We start from the raw sequence: 21,667 nt of genomic DNA on the forward strand, positions 1-21,667 counted from the left end.
CACTGTGCTCTAAATAAAATTTTAAAAATGGTGGGGAGACATCAGACGGGTCTGTGTGAGGAGTGTCAGGAAAAGGAATCGGTGGAACATGTAATTCTACATTGTAGGAAATATCAGAGGGAGAGGGTGATAATGGATAATAGACTAAAGGAACTAGGGGTGCAGAAACTCACTTTAAAAACAGTACTAAGCATGAATGATAGAACACAGGTGAGAGAATTGTTAAGTTTTTTAAGGGATACTGGGCTTTATTTTAGGATATAATGATAAGGGGGTTTGTGTGTGTGTGTGTGTGTGTGTGTGTGTGTGTGTGTGTGTGTGTGTGTGTGTGTGTGTGTGTGTGTGTGTGTGTGTGTGTGTGTGTGTGTGTGTGTGTGTGTGTGTGTTTACCTTCCCCCCTCAATCCCTGAAAAATTGTAGACTATATTGTGAATTTACTGACTGATCCACACTCCGGAACAGAAGGTGGCGGTAATGTACCATTAAGCTGGATGCCAACCGCCGTTAAAAAAGAAGAAGAAGAAGGAAGAAGTGCATTGCATTTCTCCTTGCTTTACAGTGGGTGGAGGAAATGAATACTGAGATAGCAGTTATATGTACTGATTCTATGGCAGCCCTGGAAAGTTTACAATCTGGTCATTCTGATATAGACAAGATATTGTATTTGAAATTTTACTGTCATTATACAGGCTAAATAATAAAGGAAATGACATTAGATTTCTTTGTTTTCCGGCACATGTAGGGGTGGAGGGCAATGAGGTGGTAGATATTCTGGCAAAGAACTGTAGAGATTCACATTGATATGAGTAAATCAGAAGCAAAAACATGTATTCATAAGGCGGCACATGACATCTGGCAGAAGCGTTGGGAAAGAGAGATGAAGGGGAGACACCCGTTTCAGATTCAGAAAAAAAGGAGTGGGGGTTCAATCTTCAACTGGCTGGCGGCAGCAGCCACTGACAGGTCACATGACCTGGTGGCAGCTGCCAGTCTTGATTCTGGCAGGTCTGTCAGCGGTGGCTGGCAGAGTGTAACGCGTTCCTTATTTCTATCGTTGCATGAAAATACATAATTGTATTATTATTAATATAATCTTATGACTCTATTCTTTTGTATAATTCACGTTTTAGATGGGTTTATCTCAATTAAAGCAGTAAAATGACCGTGATCTCAACTGGTGGAAAATGACGCTCAGCCCAGCCAGCCACTGCTGAGACGCGAGTATAACGCGCTCTCTAATCACTTTCCCTAATTTGTATGCATACTGCTAATAGTTGTGACGATTTTATGTTTTGTAATAACACGAGTTATGCAATAATATATAGCATAAAAATGGCAATTAAAACGTGAATTATTCTAATAATATGACCCTTTCTCAACATTAATCGTAAATCTGGATACAATAATTTTAGCGGCTGTGGGGAAGTTTAGGTCTCATTTCTTGATTTCATTTTAAAAAGGTGTGTTTGATGTAAATATTTAGATACATTGACTTTGTTCATTTCTTTTAAGGTCACGGGCAGCATAAGCAACATGACCACCTGTAAATCTGCTCACCTTCTGAGAAAACTTGTTTCACAAATATGTTTCACATATTTACAATATTTGGAGGGGATTTGCATGTTTAAAAAGTTGTTGTTGAGTGTTAGCTTGTAAGTGTAAGATAAAAATTTTGTGGAATGCAGCAACTTTGATTTACCTAATTATTCATGCCTCTTTTTTTGTAAACAACAGGCGTTTGGGTAACATTTGTTTGTCCATTTCTCATTAATTATATATATATATATATATATATATATATATATATATATATATATATGGGAGGATGTACAGTTTGTACAGTATAAATAAAAATCATGAGTCCCAGTGCATGTGTGTATGAAATATGATACTCAAAAGTATGTGCATGTTTTTTGTTGTTGAGCATCATATTTATACATCAGGCTTTTATAGCTCAATTTTTTGAAAATCAATCATAATAGAATGTTCCCCGAAAGCATGCTGTGTTATATTTGACACTTACATTAACACGAAAAAAGTAGTTTATTAGTAATAGTAATTTTTAGTATTAAAAATTGTGTATAAATATGAATAATCAAGTTGCTTCAGTACAGTACATTTTTGCCTTACACATAGGCCTACTCCATATGTAGGCTATGTACTGTCAATCAGAGGACAGAAAGCATTAAGTAGATTGTATATATATTTGAGGTAAACCCATCTGAAACGCCAACCATACAACAGAATATAGTCATAAGATTAGCTGTATTAATAATAATAAAATTATGTATTTCCATGCAGCGAAAGTGATTAGAGAGCGCGTTATACTCGCGTCTCAGCAGTGGCTGGCTGGGTTGAGCGTCATTTTCCACCAGTTGAGATCACGGTCATTTTACTGCTTTAATTGAGATAAACCCATCTAAAATGTCAATCATACAAAACAATATAGTCATAATATTATATTAATAATAATAAAATTATGTATTTCAATGCAGCGAGAGTGATTAGAGAGCGCGTTATACTCGCGTCTCAGCAGTGGCTGGCTGGGCTGAGCGTCATTTTCCACCAGTTGAGATCACGGTCATTTTACTGCTTAAATTGAGATAAACCCATCTAAAACGTGAATTATACAAAAGAATAAAGTCATAATGTTATATTATTAATAATACAATTATGTATTTACATGCAGCGACAGAGATATAGGGAACGTGTTATACTCTGCCAGCCACCAGAACCTCTGACAGACCTGCCATAATCAGACTGGCAGCTGCCACCAGCGCCAATGGCAGGTCACGTGACCAGCCAGAACCAGACTGGCAGCTGCCACCAGGTCACGTGACCTGTCAGTGGCTGCTACCGCCAGCCAGCTGAAGATTGAACCCCTACTGAAAAAAAGTGGGGAAAGGAGATTGATTGGAAATCAATATTAAGAAGGTAAGAATCATCATTAATTTTTAGACTTTGCATAGGACACACAGGGTTAAATTATAGTTTACATAAAATTAATAAACATCCTACAGGAAAGTGCAATTAGTGTAATGAACCAGAAACAGTTGAACATGTTCTCATTAATTGCATAGCATATAGAAATAAAAGACAAGAGTTAAAGGATAAGATGAAGAAAATGGAGCATAATACAATATCATTAGTATGTATTTTAAATGCATAATTTTCAGTGTTATATCCGCTGTGCGTTTATATTAATTACTGCATTTATTTAGTTCAAATGAGACAAGTAAAGAGCATCTGTTGCATAAATCTGTCTCGTCTAACAACAGAAAACGTATTTTACCAGGGGTAAAAAAAAACCTTAAGCTACCTATATTAAGCTGTTTGTGCTACAGTTAAAAATGTAAATTAATCGCAATCTTTTCACAGCCCTTGTTTTTATCTAAAAAGATAATTGATGGAAAGAAATCGTAAAGTGAAAATATATGCTCAGAATGGACCCTTCGCTAAGCCCCGACCTCCTTAGTTACTGTTGCTACGCCTGTCAAGCTTTCGCGTCTGGCAAATCATTTACAGTATGTATGCACCGGTGTCAGACATTTTCAATGAGATAATTAGTCATTTTGGCGAACAGGTGAAATATCTGAGAGAGCAAGACAAAAGGGACTGCAGTATGCATTCGAGGGATATATCCACGACATAATATGCAACAGATTAGAAAATAATTTTGATCAAAATTGAAGCTAAAGATCCCAGCGCGAGCAGCAGCCGCCTCATACGCTGACCATTCAAATGGGAAACACACAATTTATTGAGGAAAAGCTTTGTTCATCCACAGCAGGTTAAGTGAAATTTGTGAAAAATAACCTAATAATTATAAATCAAACAGCTTATCCATAAATCTTGTGGAATAAACACAAGACGTTAGCCTGACCACTTTGCAATGATAACATTCTGCTTATATTTTTAGCACGCCAGGCTAACGTAACTCCGTCTTGCCTTTAATCATTTTAATTCACTTTCAAATATATGCATTATGAACAAAGAACCGTCATTATTTCCAAGCAATGATGTACTGAGTTAGCTAGCTAGCTAACGTCAGATTGTCCTACCCGGGCTTACTGCATATGCATACATCAATATTACATAATTGTTGTCATGATAAATAACACAAAATTATTGTATATGCATTATTATAAGGGTAGGTTCAGGGTTGGGGTAGGTGTAGATGTTAATAAAGCCATATACCAAGATCTCACTGGAAGCACAATCTGATAGGTAACGTTTGCATTTTTTGGATTTTGTCAGATTTTGCTAACGTCACCTACTGTTTCAATGGGAGGTAGCAAAATCTGCTAGTCTGGCTATCACCAGACCAAGCTCGATTTAAAATTAAACATTGGTCTGGAGTTTGCTATGTATTTCCTACTGCACAAGAGGCGTGATCAACGAGCATTAGTCACGCAATTGGATAGTCCTTCAGCCAATCAGATCAACAGAGAGCAGTAGAAATGAATGTACGGGTTTCCAGACTGAGTTGCCGAGCGAAATCAAATCGCTGGCAGATCAGGCTGGGTTTACCCAGACTAAAAATCTACCAGGGTAGCACAAAATTATTAGAACACCGGCATTTCTCCACTTGAGTTTTAGGTTAAAAAATTCCACCACCCCATCCAAACTTTTAGGATACCGGGTGACGTAGCTACTTTGCAGAGCAACGCGAAAACTCCTGAGGGAATCAGCCGCATTCACTTTCATGATACACTGATTCACGACCTAGGGAACTAGGGAGCTGATTGAGACGCAGGTTTAGTTTGTATTGGTTTGTAGCATTGATCCGCGGTTTGCAGAAGCAGGCATCGAGCGATTTTTGCAGGTTGTGCAAAAAAACATGAAAGTGATCGGTATTTACACCCACTCGAGCAATTTGTTTGCTAACTTAATAAGTCATTAAGCATCGTCGAGTTTAAAAGGCGACTCTGATACTGTTCTAAATGAACGCGGAATATCCGCCCTAAACTACGTCATTGTCATGACAGCCAAAAAGAATTCCAGTCAGCTCAGGCGGCGCGAGATTCAAGAAGCAGGGAGACGAAACATATAGAGCAAATAATAAAAATATTGAAGTAAAAGAGTCCTGTACTCACATCGTGAAGCAATCCACCAAAATAACAGCAGAGAATCATTGTGTGTCGCTGTTTGTAATCTTCCTATGAAGAGACTGTCGGATCAGCGCTCTTCTACATTTCTCTCAGATAAGGTAAATGCTTAACACAATCGGTGTCACTGTGATTGTGCATTGTTATTTTGGAGTGACGGTCGTGCGAGAAACGGGTAGATCAGATAGAGTTTGAAAGCTGCTTTCCGTCGCTTCTCTATCGTTATCGTGTTAAGCCAGTCTGTGATTGGTTCTCGCAAAAGTGTAACAGAGAGCAGTAGAAATGATGTACGGGTTTCCAGACTGAGTTGCCGAGCGAAATCAAATCCGAAATCAAATTGCCGGCAGATCAGGCTGGGTTTACCCAGACTAAAAATCTGCCAGGGTAGCACAAATTTTCAGAACACCGGCATTTCTCCACTTGGGTTTTAGGTTTCGGGAAGGGGAAAAAAATTCCACCACCCCGTCCAAACTTTTAGGATACCGGGTATCAGGTTAACACAATCCAACGCTTAGGCATGTTCGCTCCAAAGCTTGACAGACCTCTCGCGCCTAGTAACGGTTGCTAAACCACGATTGGCCTGTGGCGGTTTTCGGGCGTGGCTTAGCGAAGGGTCAATTGAGAAATATCACAGGACAAACGTGTGAATTTTCACACGGCATATTCAGTCAAAGCTGTGGAGACATTGGTATTGTTGTATTTTGTAATTCTTTGTGTGGTGGATGCTGTGGGTTGTATACAACTCTAATCATAGTTGTATATTATTGCATTATTGACATTGTATATGCGTATGCACCGTGTTCGTTAATCTATTCTAACCAATGCATGCATGCATTTAAATGCCATCAGACGCTTTTCTGATGCTTTGTGTAATAAATGCTTGCTGTTTTCTCATTTTTATTGTTTATTTTGTTACTGTGAAGAAAGTGCACGGCACATATTTACATATTCATGTAACCGTCGCTCTCAGCAGTGAGATGTAACCGTCGCTCTCAGATGTTCCTTTACAGTATATGGCTGCTCATGGATTTCGAACTTCACGCATTTTTTACCCCTAAACGAAGAACGAAAAAGAACTTTGTTTGAAGTATACCGGGGCCTTAATGAACTGAATGTAAAACGTACGACGATGGGCATTGACATTACGCAAAAACGTCAGTTTGAAGCCTGGGCATGCGCAGAAGGAATCGTCAGTGGAGCCGCAGGCGGAGTCGCGGTATCAAATTTCTGCCCACTTCATCATTGATGTATTTTAAATAGTCTATATAAATTATACACAATTTAAAATTCTACATATAAAATAATATCCTGTTCTGTTTATAGAGCAATAATATTTTTGAAACATTAAATTCAGTAGATAAACTATAGATAAATAGATATGTAGATAAATATAATATGACACTAGAAACAACTCTAAAATGTCAGAAATGGTCCTGCCATTTTAAATAAAGTTGAACTAACATTACATGAGATCGATTGCTGTAGACAGTGCTCTATAATTAATTAGAGTCATTCGTTTTCCCCTGCTAATTATTATTTTATACCCATAAAAATAATTAGTAACTGCCAGATAATCATCTGCTTTTTCACATTTATTAATTAGCTTATGAAGCCCACATTTATCGTTACCGAAAAAAGTTCAGTGATCCGTCAGATCCTGTAGGTCGGTTAGTAGCCTACAGTTTACTGATGAACAACTCCTTTTGTCAGTGTGAAATAACACAGAAATCGAAAATTAATAGTTATATCTTCAATCTCCCCTCGAAGCCCAGACAGTCCTCAGGGAAGCTGTCAGTCACAAATGTGTTTACCCAATTTTTACCCTTATTTTTTGATGAACTTATCGAAATACTGAACTGCAAATGATAACTTCACACTCATTTGAAATTGAACCATGACACTATATCACTATTTGGACAGGACTACTTTTCAAATGTCATTTGAGTTACAATTCTTATTACCAACACCTGTGATTTCATGTTCTGATTCATACAAGACTTAAACCTTTTGTTTTGTTTTTACAGAGAAGAGTGTGTGTTTTCTAGACATGGGTTTTATAGAAAGTCATGTACAATGCATGTCTTTAAATTAATTATTTATTGATATAATGTAAATTTCACTTAATTTTATAAAAGTGGCTGTTTAAAATAAACTTGCATAAGTGAGCAGAAAAATTTACCTTAAATGTACCTTACCTGAGACTGATATTAAAATCGTCTGCAGGTTCTGTGATTTGGCTCTATTTATTAATTTGATTTATTTATTTTCGTCGTATACCACACATATTGAAATTAAATGAAAGCATGCTTTTGAAGCATAAGACTTTTGCACAAACGATAGTTCAGGGAGGTCAAAAAACACACAAAGAGAAGTGTTAGAATAATACAACATCAGAAATCACAGACATTCACATTAGACTGGATTAGATTTCTCAGAGCACTGTGGAGTTTGAGAAAATAACAGTATATAATTTGCTCTGTAATTTGTATTGACACTAAATAAACACTTTAAAATATGGCATATTTAATTTGTTTACATGCACGTCACTGTAACGTAGTTCGTATGTACGGGAAGAAGAAGGCGGGAACCGGCGAACATTCAACAAAACTTTTAATAAAATAAACAAATAACAAAACGAAAGTAATGCTGGCAGACCCTTACGGATGTTAAGTGTTGTTGAATTATTGAAATATTAACTTTATTAATCTCAGGGGTAGTCTTTAGATCAACAGAGTTTGGCTGAGAGAAACGTTTGGAATCCCTGCCCTATATTGTAGAAGAACAGAAATGGTATAATTGTATGTATACTGGTAAAATAAATAATATTTTCAAATCTTAAACACGATTAACACAACATTATGGGTCATTCAATTTTGGATGATTTCACTTACCATTATAAAACACATGACATGAAAGTATAGGTTGTTTTTCAGTGCAACATATATATGTTCAAAGTACAGACATGATGTATGCTTTATATAAATAAATACACACATATATATATATATATATATATATATATATATATATATATATATGTATATGTGTGTGTGTGTGTGTGTGTGTGTGTGTGTGTGTGTGTGTGTGTGTGAGAAATATTTATTAATATAATATTTATTAGTAGTAGTTATTTCTCTAAACTGTATTTTATTGTTAACTAAATACAACCTGTTTTTGTTCACGAAGTTCAAAGTTGTATGACTTTTTCATGGGACATATTTTGAAAAATGTGTCAATGTATTTTTCATAGAAAGGAAATGAATGGGCACCAAAATTAGTTCTACTGGTTCCCAGTGTTCTTCAGAATATCCTCCTCACAGAAGAAAAAAAAACATGCTGGTTTTGAACAGGTAAGTTGTTTGGATGGACTATACCTTTAATCTAATCTACTTGGAGTCTTGGGATTCCCAAATAGGTGAGGAAAGATTTTGATGTTGCTTTGCTTTTTTTTTTTTTTTTTACATAATATCCAGTATATGAAAAAAAAACAGGAAAAATGTTTGAGCCTTACTGACTTGGATGTGGAGGCTGGGAAACACTGACTATAAAATAAATTAAGAGTTACACAAATACTACACCATCAGGCTATCTTATATACATTTTATTAGAGCACAGATACATAGGAGTTTATTTCAGGAGTTTATTTTATTTGTTGTCAACATTCTGCTGTAGTCACCGAATAGCAACATACAGGATACTAACCAAAATATTCAAATTAAATTGGAAACTTCACAAATGAAATAAAATAAAATAAATGAAAAAAAAAGCTAAAGACATCAAATAATAAACTACTAGCCTAGATGAGAATAGGTTATTCGCTGATTGTTTGCTCTGCTGTTGCTGTTTATCTAAATATCCGTAATCAATCAGGCTAAACAGCCAGATGATTTATCATATTACACAAACTATTCATTGTTTTGAACATGTGAACTGTGGCAGTTAATGCTTAACTTCATTACTTTTTCGAAATAATCCAAACGCCGGGAAAACATCATGAACGTTGCAGCCTGGTCTCATTGTTAATACGTAGTTATTAATACGTAACTTTAAAAGACACAAAACGTACATATTTGTACGTTTTGAATGGTGCTAAAACGTACAAATACTGACGTAATTATGGCACCAAAACGTAAACATACTTACGTTTTTACTGCGAATAAAACGTAAAATATTTACGAATCTTTCATGTCATAAAAATATATGTATAAAATATATATAAATGTTCCCTTTTTCACATTTTTAGATGAATGTAATATCCCTAAACCCCACCCCGAACCTAAACCTACCCATTTTATACATAATGTTAAAAGAATAAATCTTAATGGACAGAAATGTGTAGGAAAATGAAAATTTAGTAAAAATATGACATTAAAACGATATTTTGAGCCACTTATCCTACACCTACCCCTAAACCTACCCATAACAATTTCTTAAAAGTACATACTGTTAATAAATGAAAAACAAACAAGCGTAACGTTAATCACAATCATTTATTTTTTGCAAATATGTCAAAAGTGGTAACGTTACCAAAAGTTAAAATGATGATGAGTTCCAGTCGCAGTCCTCTCTGGCTGTAACGTAATAGTTTTTATAGGGTACAGAGCAGAATATAATTTATTAATCCGTGAAATTATGAATCTGTCTTCTCTCCGTGAAGGCGCGCACTCATTTCAAATGTCAATCCACTGAAACACGGCATATCGCAATCTGTGACGAAGCAGGTGAGAACCAATGAGCGTTCGATATCAGTGCCGTAAATCATGTCGTAACGCTTCTCGAGGGTGGCGCAGGCGCACTCGCGCTATTTTTTAAAATTTGAATCATAACGTGCGCGGGCTTTGACTGTGACGGTCGCTGTTGCTGAGAATGAAGGTGAAGATCGACAGATAAAGGGCTGAATTTGAATCTGTTCCTCGCAAACATATGGATTCTAAAGATATGGAGTACAGCAAACAAATAAAATGGGTGTGATTTGTTAATTTATGTTGTGCTTTGGTGTATCAGTCACTGCATAGGAAAAAAATCTCACAGCAAAATATTACAAAACGATTATAGAAATGTTATTCATTTTAAGGTTTCAAAGTGTAGTCTCGTTTAACATTATGTAACGTTAATGACAATTGAACACAACATATTTGAATCATTAAAGCCACGATTTTAATATTAATACATGGTAATTCATATACATTCACACTTTACGTTAGATGTTTTACGTTTTTTAAGCTGCTAATACGTAAGTATTTGTACGCTTTAGTGCTATAAATACGTCAATGTTGTACGTTTTTGTGTGTATGAAAACGTTAGTAAATGTACGTGTGGTAGAACCACACTTCACGTAAAAATACACACGTATTCTCATGAGATCACGTTGAACGTTCACATATACTTCACCCACTGGAACAGTTTCTACAGGAACTGAATACCTGACACTGCGGTCAGAATCTCGTTACACCGGTTTGTCTCCACATCCTGTCAGGTACTTTCTGCTGTCAGTGCTGCAACTTTCTGCTGTCAGCTCTCGATATTTCGCTCTGACCGATGACCAGTGTTTGTGGAAGAAACAGACGTGAAATTACTCTATAGTCTATCAGCTGGTGAGTAGTTTTAGTGTTTTATTAAAAAGGAAAACTTTTAAACTACTAAATAATCACGACACACAACAGGCTTTTGTTGTCAGTATATTTTAAAGTCAGTCGACAAGTGACCAATTAATGGCTCTGTTTATCTTTTATGAGTCGATTGATCTATATGTGTTATTTCTAAGTTTCATTCACATTTCGACTAAAGTTCTAAAGTGAAAGAATTTTCATTATTTCCTCTTTTTGCTCCTCTCACGTGTTTTCAGGGTTTAAATTCTTTTAAAATGCTTTTTTTGCCTTTTATATGCAGTTTTACAGTATTTCACAATTGCTAAAACACATTTCTTGAAACCATCACTCATTTTCTCAAAACATTAAACACAAATCCAATCTTCAAACTAATTTCACAAAACTTCTGACTCTTATGGCAAAATCAAACAAAGCTTTCAGATCATACACACATTAAACAATATATAAACACTACAGATCATTCATTAGACAGTACATTAAAAAATGGAAAACGCAACATCCAGAACATGAGGTTACAGAACAAAGTAAATTGTAACACAGTAAACACATTTTGACATTACATAAAATGTATAGAAATCACAAGTAATGTGAATTTAAAGTATACTGTATGTACTACAAGTACATTATTATATTCAATATTATATAGTATTGAATGTCTATACATACAGTACTTACATACTGCAAACATACAGCAGTCTAAATGCAAATGACTAAAAGGTCAAAGAAAACTCTAAATGAAAAGCATGATACAGTACACACACACACACACACACACAAAAACAAAGTTCAGAGTCAGTGAGAGATTCATTCTGCTTCAGCATCATGTCTTCATGTTGGGTCCGGCCTAAATCAAGTCAAGTCACCTTTTTACCCATTATTATATCACTTGTTAAATGATTATTTAACAATTAGCCTATTCCTGCATTTCTATTCATTCTATTTCTTAATTGTGCCCCACCAACATTTTTTTGCACCAGCCGCCACTGGTACTGTCAGATCAATAATATTGTTGAGGACATTTTCCACATCACAGGCAATGTCGTCTCTTGCCAGGCAAAGGGAAAAACCTGAGCCGGATCCAGCCTTGACAGCCTTGTCTCCACACCCCTTGCTCTTTCTCCTCATCATCCTCTTACACATACTCTTCCTCCTCTACTGTTCAGATTGTCTCCATCTATTGTTGGTATCATCATTCAGCACTGTGTCACCTGTGTACTCTGAACTGACCTATATTTATACAGTTGATTTGATCACTTCATTAGAAATAAGTGTGAATAATTTTGAGTCTTTGTGTTTAAAGGATGACAACTGTGCTGTAGTTGCGTTTAACTTTTGCCACGTGTATTTACCATTTTGCAACAGTGCAAAACAGTGCAAAATGTGTTTTAGTGAGTAAGAATGTGTTTAGAGTTTTGCAAAAAGAGTGGATGAGATTTGCAAACAGTCTTAACTACCTGAACTTGTTTAAGGTTTGACTGATTCGACAAATGGGTTTAGGCCACTGAGCATTGGGCTCAGAGAATGGGATTTAGTGTTTTAGCAATTGTGAAATACTGTATATAAAAAAAAAATGATTTGGTGATTTACTTTACACTTTCAATATGAAAATCCACGATAGTAAAATATGAATTAATATGTTTATTTATTCCATATTAGTATTTATTATGTAAAAACACTTGATTGTTTTTAAAATCACTACATTCCCTCTGCATTTACTGTACCTAAAACAAAGAGGCATCTGTTTTATTCCCAAAAATGTTTAAAAATGAAATTTTGCTACCAACATTTCCATCACAAAATGCAATTGAACAATATATTTGATTTATTTAGTGGAAATGTTAAAAATAACAGAATTTGATTAGCGTCTGGACCAATCTTCACAATTATTCATTATATTTTATAAATAATCCAGAAAACTCTCACAACAAAGTTCAGTGAACACATCCCCCAAAACTGCAACTAACATCCTAAATGAAACTAACACAAGGCAGAAGCAGGCGTCCTGTTACAGAAGATTTATGATCAGAAAGAATTTGCAGAGATATGTGACTGAGTTAAAGTGATAGTTCACACAAAAATGAAAATGTAATGTTTATCTGCTTACCCCCAGGGCATTCAAGATGAAGGTGACTTTGTTTCTTCAGTAGAACACAAATTATGATTTTTAACCCCAACCGTTGCTGTCTGTCAGTTATATAATGCATGTCAATGGTTACAAAATCTACGAGAGTAAAAAAAACGTGCACAGACAAATCCAGATTAAACCCTGCGGCTTGTGAAGACACATCGATGTCCTAAGACACGAAACGATCGGTTTTTACAAGAAATCGAACAGTTTTTATATCATTTTATACCTCTAATGCATCACTATGTCCAACTTTGATCGTGCGCACGGCATCTGGTGTGTGAGGTGTGTACGCGACTGGCGTAGTTTAAAGCGCCGAAAGTGATCTCTCACGCGTATACTCATTGTTTACACAGTGCACAAACATTGTAGGTACGACAGCTAATCAAAATGGTACTTGCACTTATCCGGATTGTTCAAACCGACTTAAAAGTAAAAGATTACGTTCTCTCACGCAAACTCATTCTGGAGTAGTGACTTTCCACGTATTCCCAACTTCTGAGCCTGATCGCCTGAAGTTATGGTTGATTGCTCTTCGGGTGAATATCAACACACACATTAACGTACTAAAGTTGTTGAGGGTCTGCAGCGATCATTTTTCCCATGATGATTTTACATACCCAGGAGAGGATCACGTACGACTTAAAGGCTCATGAAACCGCCCTGTTTTAGCCTGATCATTCACACCTCTGAGCTGGAAAAACTAGAAAAGAACCAGTGAAACGGAGACATACAACACACACATTATACTCAATAATGAATATTAATATATGAGCATGGAGAAAAATGACAACAAACACCCAAGCACAAGGGAGAAATGTGAAAGAATATTTAAAAAGGCTAATAATAGTTTAACTACGTTTGCGAGCACTGCAGTCTCGTGATAAACGACACATAGTTTAACACAAAGAATAAAGACATTGTCTATTTTTTCTCCATTTTTCTTTGCATTTTTGATCTAAATCAGTCTTTTGTCTGTTAGAAGGCATCGTGTTCAGATTGGCTACACCACTGTATCAGTGTCCAGTTTGCTCATATATTTAATTTGAAGAAGACTTGATGAAATATGTATGCATACACCATGCTGGTTCATGTTTGGTGCAGGAGAATGTGTGAAATAAAAACTTTAAACACGGGTACTTAATTCTGTATGAGTTATGAGCCACGTGGCTAGTGTTATTAAACTCATCAGCGGAGCTCCGCGCTGGAACCGATCATATGCGCGCTGCACGTGTAACAATTGTATTTTTGATGTGTTTGTATTCAGAATCCAGTTCTGACCGCATCGTGGACAAAATACAAACAACACTCATGTGCTGCTGTACTGAAGGAAACATACACACGGCTTGCAGCGCAGGCAGAGGTGAATGAACAGCATTTTTGTGACATTTGAATTGTCCGCTGAAATGCGATCTCATGCGAACATATTTTCCATTTGTGCTGGTAGATCACAGCAAAACAACACATTGCGTTGAAGTATTGAGGAAACAAGCACCGACCCATGTCTCTGAATTTAAAATGTTTTGATGTAATAAAACCATGTTTTTTAGTGGTTTACTTCCATTTGTATAACAATTGTTATGCTACAGTTGCGTACACACCTCCAGCGCTGGATGCTGTGCGCACGCTCAAGGCAGTTGGACATTAGAGGTATAAAATGATATAAATACTGTTCGATTTCTCATACAAACCGATCGTTTTGTGTCTTAGGACATCAATGTGTCGTCACGAGCCGCAGGGTTTAATTTGGATTTGTCTGTGCATGTTTTTTTTTACTCTTATAGACGAAGTTCCCATTGACACGCATTATGCGACTGACAGACGGCAACGGTTGGAGTTAAAAATCATCATTTGTGTTCTACTGAAGAAACAAAGTCACCTTCATCTTGGATGCCCTGGGGGTAAGCAGATAAACATCACATTTTCATTTTAGGGTGAACTATCCCTTTAATTCTTGCTGAGAAGGACAAATAAACCCTTTTAATCCTATATATTCTATATATAACCACATGAGAAATGTATAAACATGTATCCAATTTTCCCCTCTCATGATTTTCCTTTTATAGGGTTTGGCTTATGTATTACTTCTCTCTTTCGAACTCCTTTGCATTAATGTTTCAGTTTTGCTTACTACTGTATGGTTCACTAAAATCACATGGGTATCATGTTTGGTATCGACTCCAACTTTCGTTTCCCCATTTAATAATTTGTTACATGCTGCTAACTTTGTGACACAGTATTATAAGAATCTAGAAGGTTCTTCTCTCAAACATCCAATCCAATGTCTTATGCTTATATCGTGATAGATCACAAAGGATCGTAAATTTTCCTTTCGAAGACTTGGGTATGATTGGCCCAGAGAAGGAGAGACCAGCACCATAGGTTAAAATCCAGCGCACAGTCTCCTCCCTCTCTCTCTTGCATCTTCGACTGTCCCAAGACAACTCCTGCTGGCATCTTCTCAGGCCTCGACTTGCCCCCACCATGTGCTTAACCCAGAGAGAAAGACTCTTTCCCACTACAAGAGTCAAATTAACAGCTTAAGTTGTTTCATATTTCTTCATCCAACGCAGAAGATATTGATTACAACTTCAGACCAAACCATCAAGAATTTCTCCTCAGCCTGCAGATCCGATGCTCCTCAACAGCTAAGGCATTGTGCAAGTATCATACGTTTGAACATTAAAGGGGCTATATATAAGATTTTCACTTTAATAAAGCATAAAAATATCCCAATATGTTTGCAGATATTTAGGAAACATGCCAAGTTCACCTACTTATTTCTCAGAAAAACAAAGCTACAGCCAGATATTCTACTTTGAAATGTGCGTTCCATGTTGGAATGTCTTTGTTTTGGTCTGTGCGAAACCATGTGCTGCCAGTTTATCTAATAGTATTTCGACATCACAGGTTGCCAGTTGCCGGAAAACACAGCGCATTGCAGCCATGGAAACCAGCAAACAAACTGGGTCAGAGAATCAAAGATTCTACCTGACCTAAAAAGCCTCTGCATCCATCTAAAAACCTCTATGAATGACAGCATATTAAAACACAGATAAATCAACTCATCAACTTATAGTGTTTAAGTCTCCTCAGCTTTCATTGTCAATCGCACTCCCTCTTGTTGCGGTTTCTCAAGCTGGCAACCCTTGTCTTTGAAGGAGGGGGTGTGCTTACAATGTTTTGAATTTGGACCGCAGTACCTATTTTGTTTAGTTAATAAAATGCACAATACATATTTGGTTCTGACTTCCTGTCTGCTCATAGTTGTCACTTAAATTATTTAGAAAGGCTAAGAAATAATTATTTTTTTCTGTGGCAATGAAAGATACCCTTCTCCTAGAATCAATTAATAATGAATACTGAGTGTCAATAATAATGAATAATCAATACTGAGTGTTCACAGAATGAACTGATTGATTGATTGTAATCTTAAATTTAAAGTTATCTGATTCAAATATTCATAATTAATTAGTTATAATTATTATTTCCCCTTTGAGCTAATTCACAACATTGATGCAGGTCCACAGCAGACAATTAAGTAAACTAATGAGAATGTGAAACATGTTTTCAGAGATTTTTTTCCTAAATATTCTCAAGACAAAAGTGTTGTTTTATTTGAAGAATAACTCTAATGTACAGTATAGGCAAGAAAGTTCAACGTGAGCTGATTCTTTTCTTCTCTTTCTTTTTTCAGTTTGTTTGACAAAGAATGGAAATATCTGCAAGATGCTTGTGGAAAAACAACCTGCTCAAGATCTGATTTTTAAACTTCTGTCTTCGTTTCTCACAGTTTTCAACAAAACCCCCAATACTGTTATTTGCTGTAAAGGCATCCATCAGATCTACTAATGGCACAGCAAGCTGAGGAAATGTTTCTTCAATGCTCATATTAGCTGACGAGACTCCACTGACATTTATGAGACATGTTCACTTTGAAGATTATTGTTCTCTTTACTGTTATTGTTCCACTTCACTATGATTTTTGCTGGTGTCGATGTGCTGATGCTGAATATGAGATGAATGGGCAATGCTGTCCAATGTGTGCTCCTGGTAAGACTGCTAATGAAAAGTTATACCATATAGATTACATATTTAACACAATTTGTATAATTTCAAAGTTCCTAACAGTAAAGTTCCTTTTTTTTTTTTTTTTGAGGTTTGTTAAATATATTACTTCAGTGATGATAATCTGCTTTATTTTGCATTAATGAATACAGTGGTGTGAATAAGTGTTTGCCCAGGACAATGATCCAAAACACACCAGCAAGTCCACCTCTGAACAGCTGAAGAAAAACAAAATGAAGACTTTGGAGTGGCCTAGTCAAAGTCCTGACCTCTATCCTATTGAGATGCTGTGGCATGACCTTAAAAAGGCGGTTCACGCTTGAAAACTCTCCAACATGACTGAATTACAACAATTCTGCAAAGATAAGTGGGCCAAAATTCCTCCACAGCGCTGTAACAGACTCATTGCAAGTTATCGCAAACGCTTGATTGCAGTTGTTGCTGCTAAGGGTGACCCAACCAGTTAGGTTTAGGGGGCAAACACTTTTTCACACAGTGCCATGTGGGCTTGTGTTTTGTTTTCGCTTCATAATAAAATCATTTTCATTTAAAAACTGCATGTTGTGTTTACTTGTGTTATCTTTGATTAATATTTAAATTTGTTTGATGATCTGAAACATTAAAGTGTGACAAACATGCAAAAAAAAAAAAAAAAATCAGGAAGGGGGCAAACACTTATTCACACCACTGTATATATTTTTTCTGCATAAAAGCATTTGTTTGGTTAGAGGAAAAAAAAAAAAAATAGAAACTCAGTATACCATGACAGTGCATTTTGCATCACATTGCAAAATTGGTTTCTGCTGAAATTAAATAACTTTGCTTTTCTGCTTTTTTAGGAAATCATGTTTTTTGGCACTGCACAGAAGACACCAGCACAACTTGTGCTCCATGCCTTAAATTCACTTTCATTGATGAACCCAACGGATTAACAAAATGCTTTGACTGTACTGTGTGTGATACAAGTGAGTGTTTCACCTTTACATTTGTTCATCTGGAAATTAAGAAGTTGTTATAGATTTTATTTATTTAAATCTGATTGATCTTTTAATGCAGGTGATTCAGCATCTGAAGAGATGCAATGTAATTGCTCTGCGGGCTAGTTGTTCCTAATAATAACTTATGTAAAATGTTTTCTGCTGACTCATTTATCTTAGACCGAGGGATAAGAGTGAATAAAGCCTGTACTCAGTCGTCAGATACTGTTTGTGAGCCTCTGGATCAATTCTACTGCACTGAACGAATTAAAGATAGCTGTAGAAACGCTGTGAAACACTCTGAATGCAGCCCTGGACAATATATCAAACAAGCAGGTAAATGATAAAATGATATAAATATGCTGTTTATTGTTATCTGTGCTGCATTAGCAGCAGTTTAGGAAACAAACACAATATCTTTTCTGTAACTGTATGTCATTGTCTTCACAGGAACTCCCTCCACAGATACAGTATGTGCGGATTGTGAAGCTGACACATATTCAGACGGCTCTTTTTCATCCTGTTTACCACACACACAGTAAGTGTTCATTTATACTGTTGGTGTGTGCTGTTGATCATCATCTTCATCTGATCCTGGATATTATTCACAGATGTGAAGCTCTGGGACTCACTGAAACATCTCCAGGAACACGATCATCTGACCGGGAATGTGGAAACAACACTGCACCCATTACTCTTAGTGTTATAGTTATTTTAATAATAATAATTGCAGTAGTTGGTTTTTCAATTGTATATATTCGAAAGAAGAAACAATCTAGTTCAGGTAAGCTTTATTGAATTTGTTCAGAATGTTTTTGTAGTATGAGATGTATAGTTGTTTTATAGATGTATAATTGTTTTTTCTATGCAAACTCAGCCAGATTAAAAGATTTACTTTTTGACAATCACATACAGTATATACACTATATATTTGCTACAATGAGAAAAAAAGATGATGCACTGAGGAATATACTAATGATTAAATTACTATTTTGTCTTCCTTCTGTTCATGCAGGAACACAGGTATAATACAAGTTTATTTCTTTTTTCACATTAATGAGAAAAACATAAAATACATTTATTTTATTGTGTTTTAAATAACAAGATGTCTCTTTATTTGTTTTTTGTTAAAAGGAAACAGGAAATGATTCCAAGGAAAAAGCCAGTATGGGTAAGAGTACTAAATCATATAGACACAACATGCTCATCATCAGATCATGTACATGATGAGAAACTTCACTGATATAACGTTATTTCAGTTGTGATTTATGTAATACTATTTCGGTCTTCAGTGGTTTGACTGTGAGAAAGCAATGCAAATCATTCTTTGTGTTTGTGCGAGCTGAAAAGTAGCTTATAATTTCCTTCACTGTGCTTTCAGTTGTTAGTGGCTGTATAAATGCTGAGCCAAACGGATTGGAAGAAGAAGTAACAAATCGGGAATCACTACAGATTCCAGAGACTCCTCAGAACTGTCTCCAGATGAGGGAGAAAATCAAATGAGCTAAACCTGAAATTCCAATCCAGCGAAAAGTAGATAAAAACAAACCACATTCTGTTGACATTAGAATTACATCTTTATTATTTATCTTTATCAATTAGTGGACAGAAATGGATAGTATTAGTAGTCAAGCAGTATTTTTCTCACTGATGCTCTCAGAATAAACATTCAGCAAACGTCTACATAATACAAGACTTATTTAGACTTTGTCTGAATGACAAAAGAATGAATGTAAGAGTGGAACTATCATCAGCATTGTAAATCATGCAAAGTTTTTTTTTATATTTTCATTAAAAATATGTATGTACATTTATAACACTGTACTTTGTATTATATTGCCTTTGCATTAAATTACAAATAAACTAGTTAATCTGTTGTGAGAGTGTTTCTAAGACAGCGACTGTGGGAGTGACGGTTAAGTTGACATCTTTCTCTCTTCTGACTGCCGTTATCAATCTCTCTTTCTGTTGTTATTTGAGCAAATGGGAACACAAAAATATATTTAATGAAGTCTCTCATTCACCAAAAGAAGTTTACCCAACTTTGATGGCTTTTGCTTCTGAGAAACCCAGAAATGTGAGAAGAGTTCATAGTGAGTTAACGTGCTGTGCCGAGTGAAAGTCTTGAGAGAGAGAGAGAGAGAGAGAGAGAGAAAGTGCGCCTCCAGACAGTGTAGAATATAACTAGATATACTCTACAGATATCAAAACACATTATACACAATATAGATGATAAATACAAAAGGTACAGATTATACATATAATACACAATTATACACAATAAAGTTGCAGATGTGCAGTGGGATGATAAACAAGTGATGGCAGAGTTGACTCTTTTGTTAAAGTGCAGTGAGAGCAACATTAGAGTCCAGTTCAGTGGAAACTATATTGATGGAGTGCAGTGCATGGCATAGGATAGAGTGTCCGCCGGTGTGTGAGTCAGACGCACTAACAAAGAGGCTAAAGATTGCACACAGCAAAATCCCCAGAGTTAAACCAACTCTGCTCAGATTACATATGGTCCTGCTGTATATAGTGTTAAAGTAACACTGAAGCAGAGTTGAAGTTAATGAGATAATTAAGTGATTAATTAAGTGAGGATTGAGCATTAGTGATGAACACCTGCTGTTAACAAGCATAATCACTGAAGAGAAACATAATAACTACAAATGACTTCCAGCCACAGCCTTAGATGAAATCAACTGAAGATATAAGACATTAAATTAAACAACTCCACAAACAGCATATTATCTCATTAACTTTAACTCTGCTTCAGTGTTATTTTAACTATGTAGAGAGGGACCAGAGTTGATTTAACTTTGGGGATTTTGCTGTGCAGTCTCTAGTGTCAGTCGCTAGAGCTCCTTTTGACAAGAGGAGCTGCAACAGTGAAAGCCTTTCAGTATGTGACCGTTACCCTAGAAATATTGTGTTGTAGTTTACAGAAAGATGCATTATGGGACTTTGAGTTCCAAAGACATTTGCCTGAAAAATGCCTTTCTTTTTTTAAACAATAATTTAAAAACATTTGAGCACTTCATGATGATTCCAATGGATACAATCCAAGACATTTTAAACCTCCAAATTCTCTCAATTTAATTTTTTATAACTTATGAGGACAATATCTACATCAATGAACGATCCTTTCCCATGGAAGATGCAATCCTTGATCGAACAACTGATATCAAGACAGTCTCTGGATCCCTGAATTTAGACTCCAAGGAAAACCTGTCCGGGTCACATTTATGAATTCCAAGTTTAAAACTTCTCCCTGATAATGCAGTTATTGATATGAATGGGAATATTCTGTTCCCACAGCTCATTATTGCTGTCATGACAATCAGCTTCTCCTCAATATCCTTTATTTATTATTTCATTGAGTCTAACTCTAAAGTCCATACACATGTAGAAGATCTGATCTGCTTGATTTCAAAAATCATCTGTTATTAAATGATCTGTATCTTTATAGCATTCGACCGCTGCTGCAATGTATAAAAGGTGTCGTTTCAGATGTAATATATGCACAACCATGATGGTTTAATGCACTTAGATTACTAACATGCTTTAATTTGCAGATCTGTGCACAGTTAGACTTTTGTACATTTCATCGTCATTTCAAAACAACAGAATGTCTCATTTTGTCCCAGTTTCGGCAACTGACAACATGCACTTATTTAACAGGATATTCACCTAGGCTATATTTATTTGGGTTTAAAATTAGTAGCTTGAAAAGAAAAGGTAAATATACTTGAACTTCCAGACTATGTTGGGCTGACACAT

The 21,667-nt window shown here is 35.8% G+C and overlaps 1 protein-coding gene across 10 annotated transcripts; it reads left to right on the plus strand.

Moving 5' to 3' along the window:
• Window positions 1-10,517: 10,517 nt before the first annotated feature.
• Window positions 10,518-19,690, plus strand: LOC137026688 (tumor necrosis factor receptor superfamily member 14-like). 10 transcript variants are annotated; one of them, XM_067394111.1, is made up of 12 exons: window positions 10,547-10,702; window positions 14,110-14,205; window positions 14,432-14,492; window positions 14,627-14,743; window positions 15,149-15,502; window positions 16,636-16,895; window positions 17,750-17,875; window positions 18,068-18,223; window positions 18,338-18,425; window positions 18,499-18,910; window positions 19,022-19,058; window positions 19,269-19,690. In XM_067394111.1, exons 6-10 carry the CDS (start codon window positions 16,769-16,771, stop codon window positions 18,683-18,685), a joined length of 684 nt encoding a protein of 227 aa, XP_067250212.1. In that variant the 5' UTR covers window positions 10,547-10,702; window positions 14,110-14,205; window positions 14,432-14,492; window positions 14,627-14,743; window positions 15,149-15,502; window positions 16,636-16,768; the 3' UTR covers window positions 18,686-18,910; window positions 19,022-19,058; window positions 19,269-19,690. The 10 variants fall into 10 exon arrangements, with proteins under 10 accessions (XP_067250215.1, XP_067250212.1, XP_067250213.1 ...); XM_067394112.1 differs by lacking the exon at window positions 14,110-14,205 and having other exon boundaries at window positions 14,393-14,492; XM_067394107.1 differs by lacking the exons at window positions 14,110-14,205; window positions 14,432-14,492 and having other exon boundaries at window positions 15,149-15,506.
• The last annotated feature ends 1,977 nt before the right edge of the window (window positions 19,691-21,667 follow it).

Source organism: Chanodichthys erythropterus, chromosome 9 (genome assembly GCF_024489055.1).
Source record: "Chanodichthys erythropterus isolate Z2021 chromosome 9, ASM2448905v1, whole genome shotgun sequence".
NCBI classification, from domain to species: Eukaryota; Metazoa; Chordata; class Actinopteri; order Cypriniformes; family Xenocyprididae; genus Chanodichthys; species Chanodichthys erythropterus.

What these genes read in the sequence shown, in the direction of transcription:
- LOC137026688 (XM_067394114.1), top strand. Translation starts at nt 16,769, where the DNA reads ATGTTCACTTTGAAGATTATTGTTCTCTTTACTGTTATTGTTCCACTT. An exon ending in CTGTCCAATGTGTGCTCCTG is followed by an intron (nt 16,896 to 17,749) that starts GTAAGACTGCTA and finishes CTGCTTTTTTAG; the next exon opens with GAAATCATGTTTTTTGGCAC. An exon ending in CTGTACTGTGTGTGATACAA is followed by an intron (nt 17,876 to 18,067) that starts GTGAGTGTTTCA and finishes CATTTATCTTAG; the next exon opens with ACCGAGGGATAAGAGTGAAT.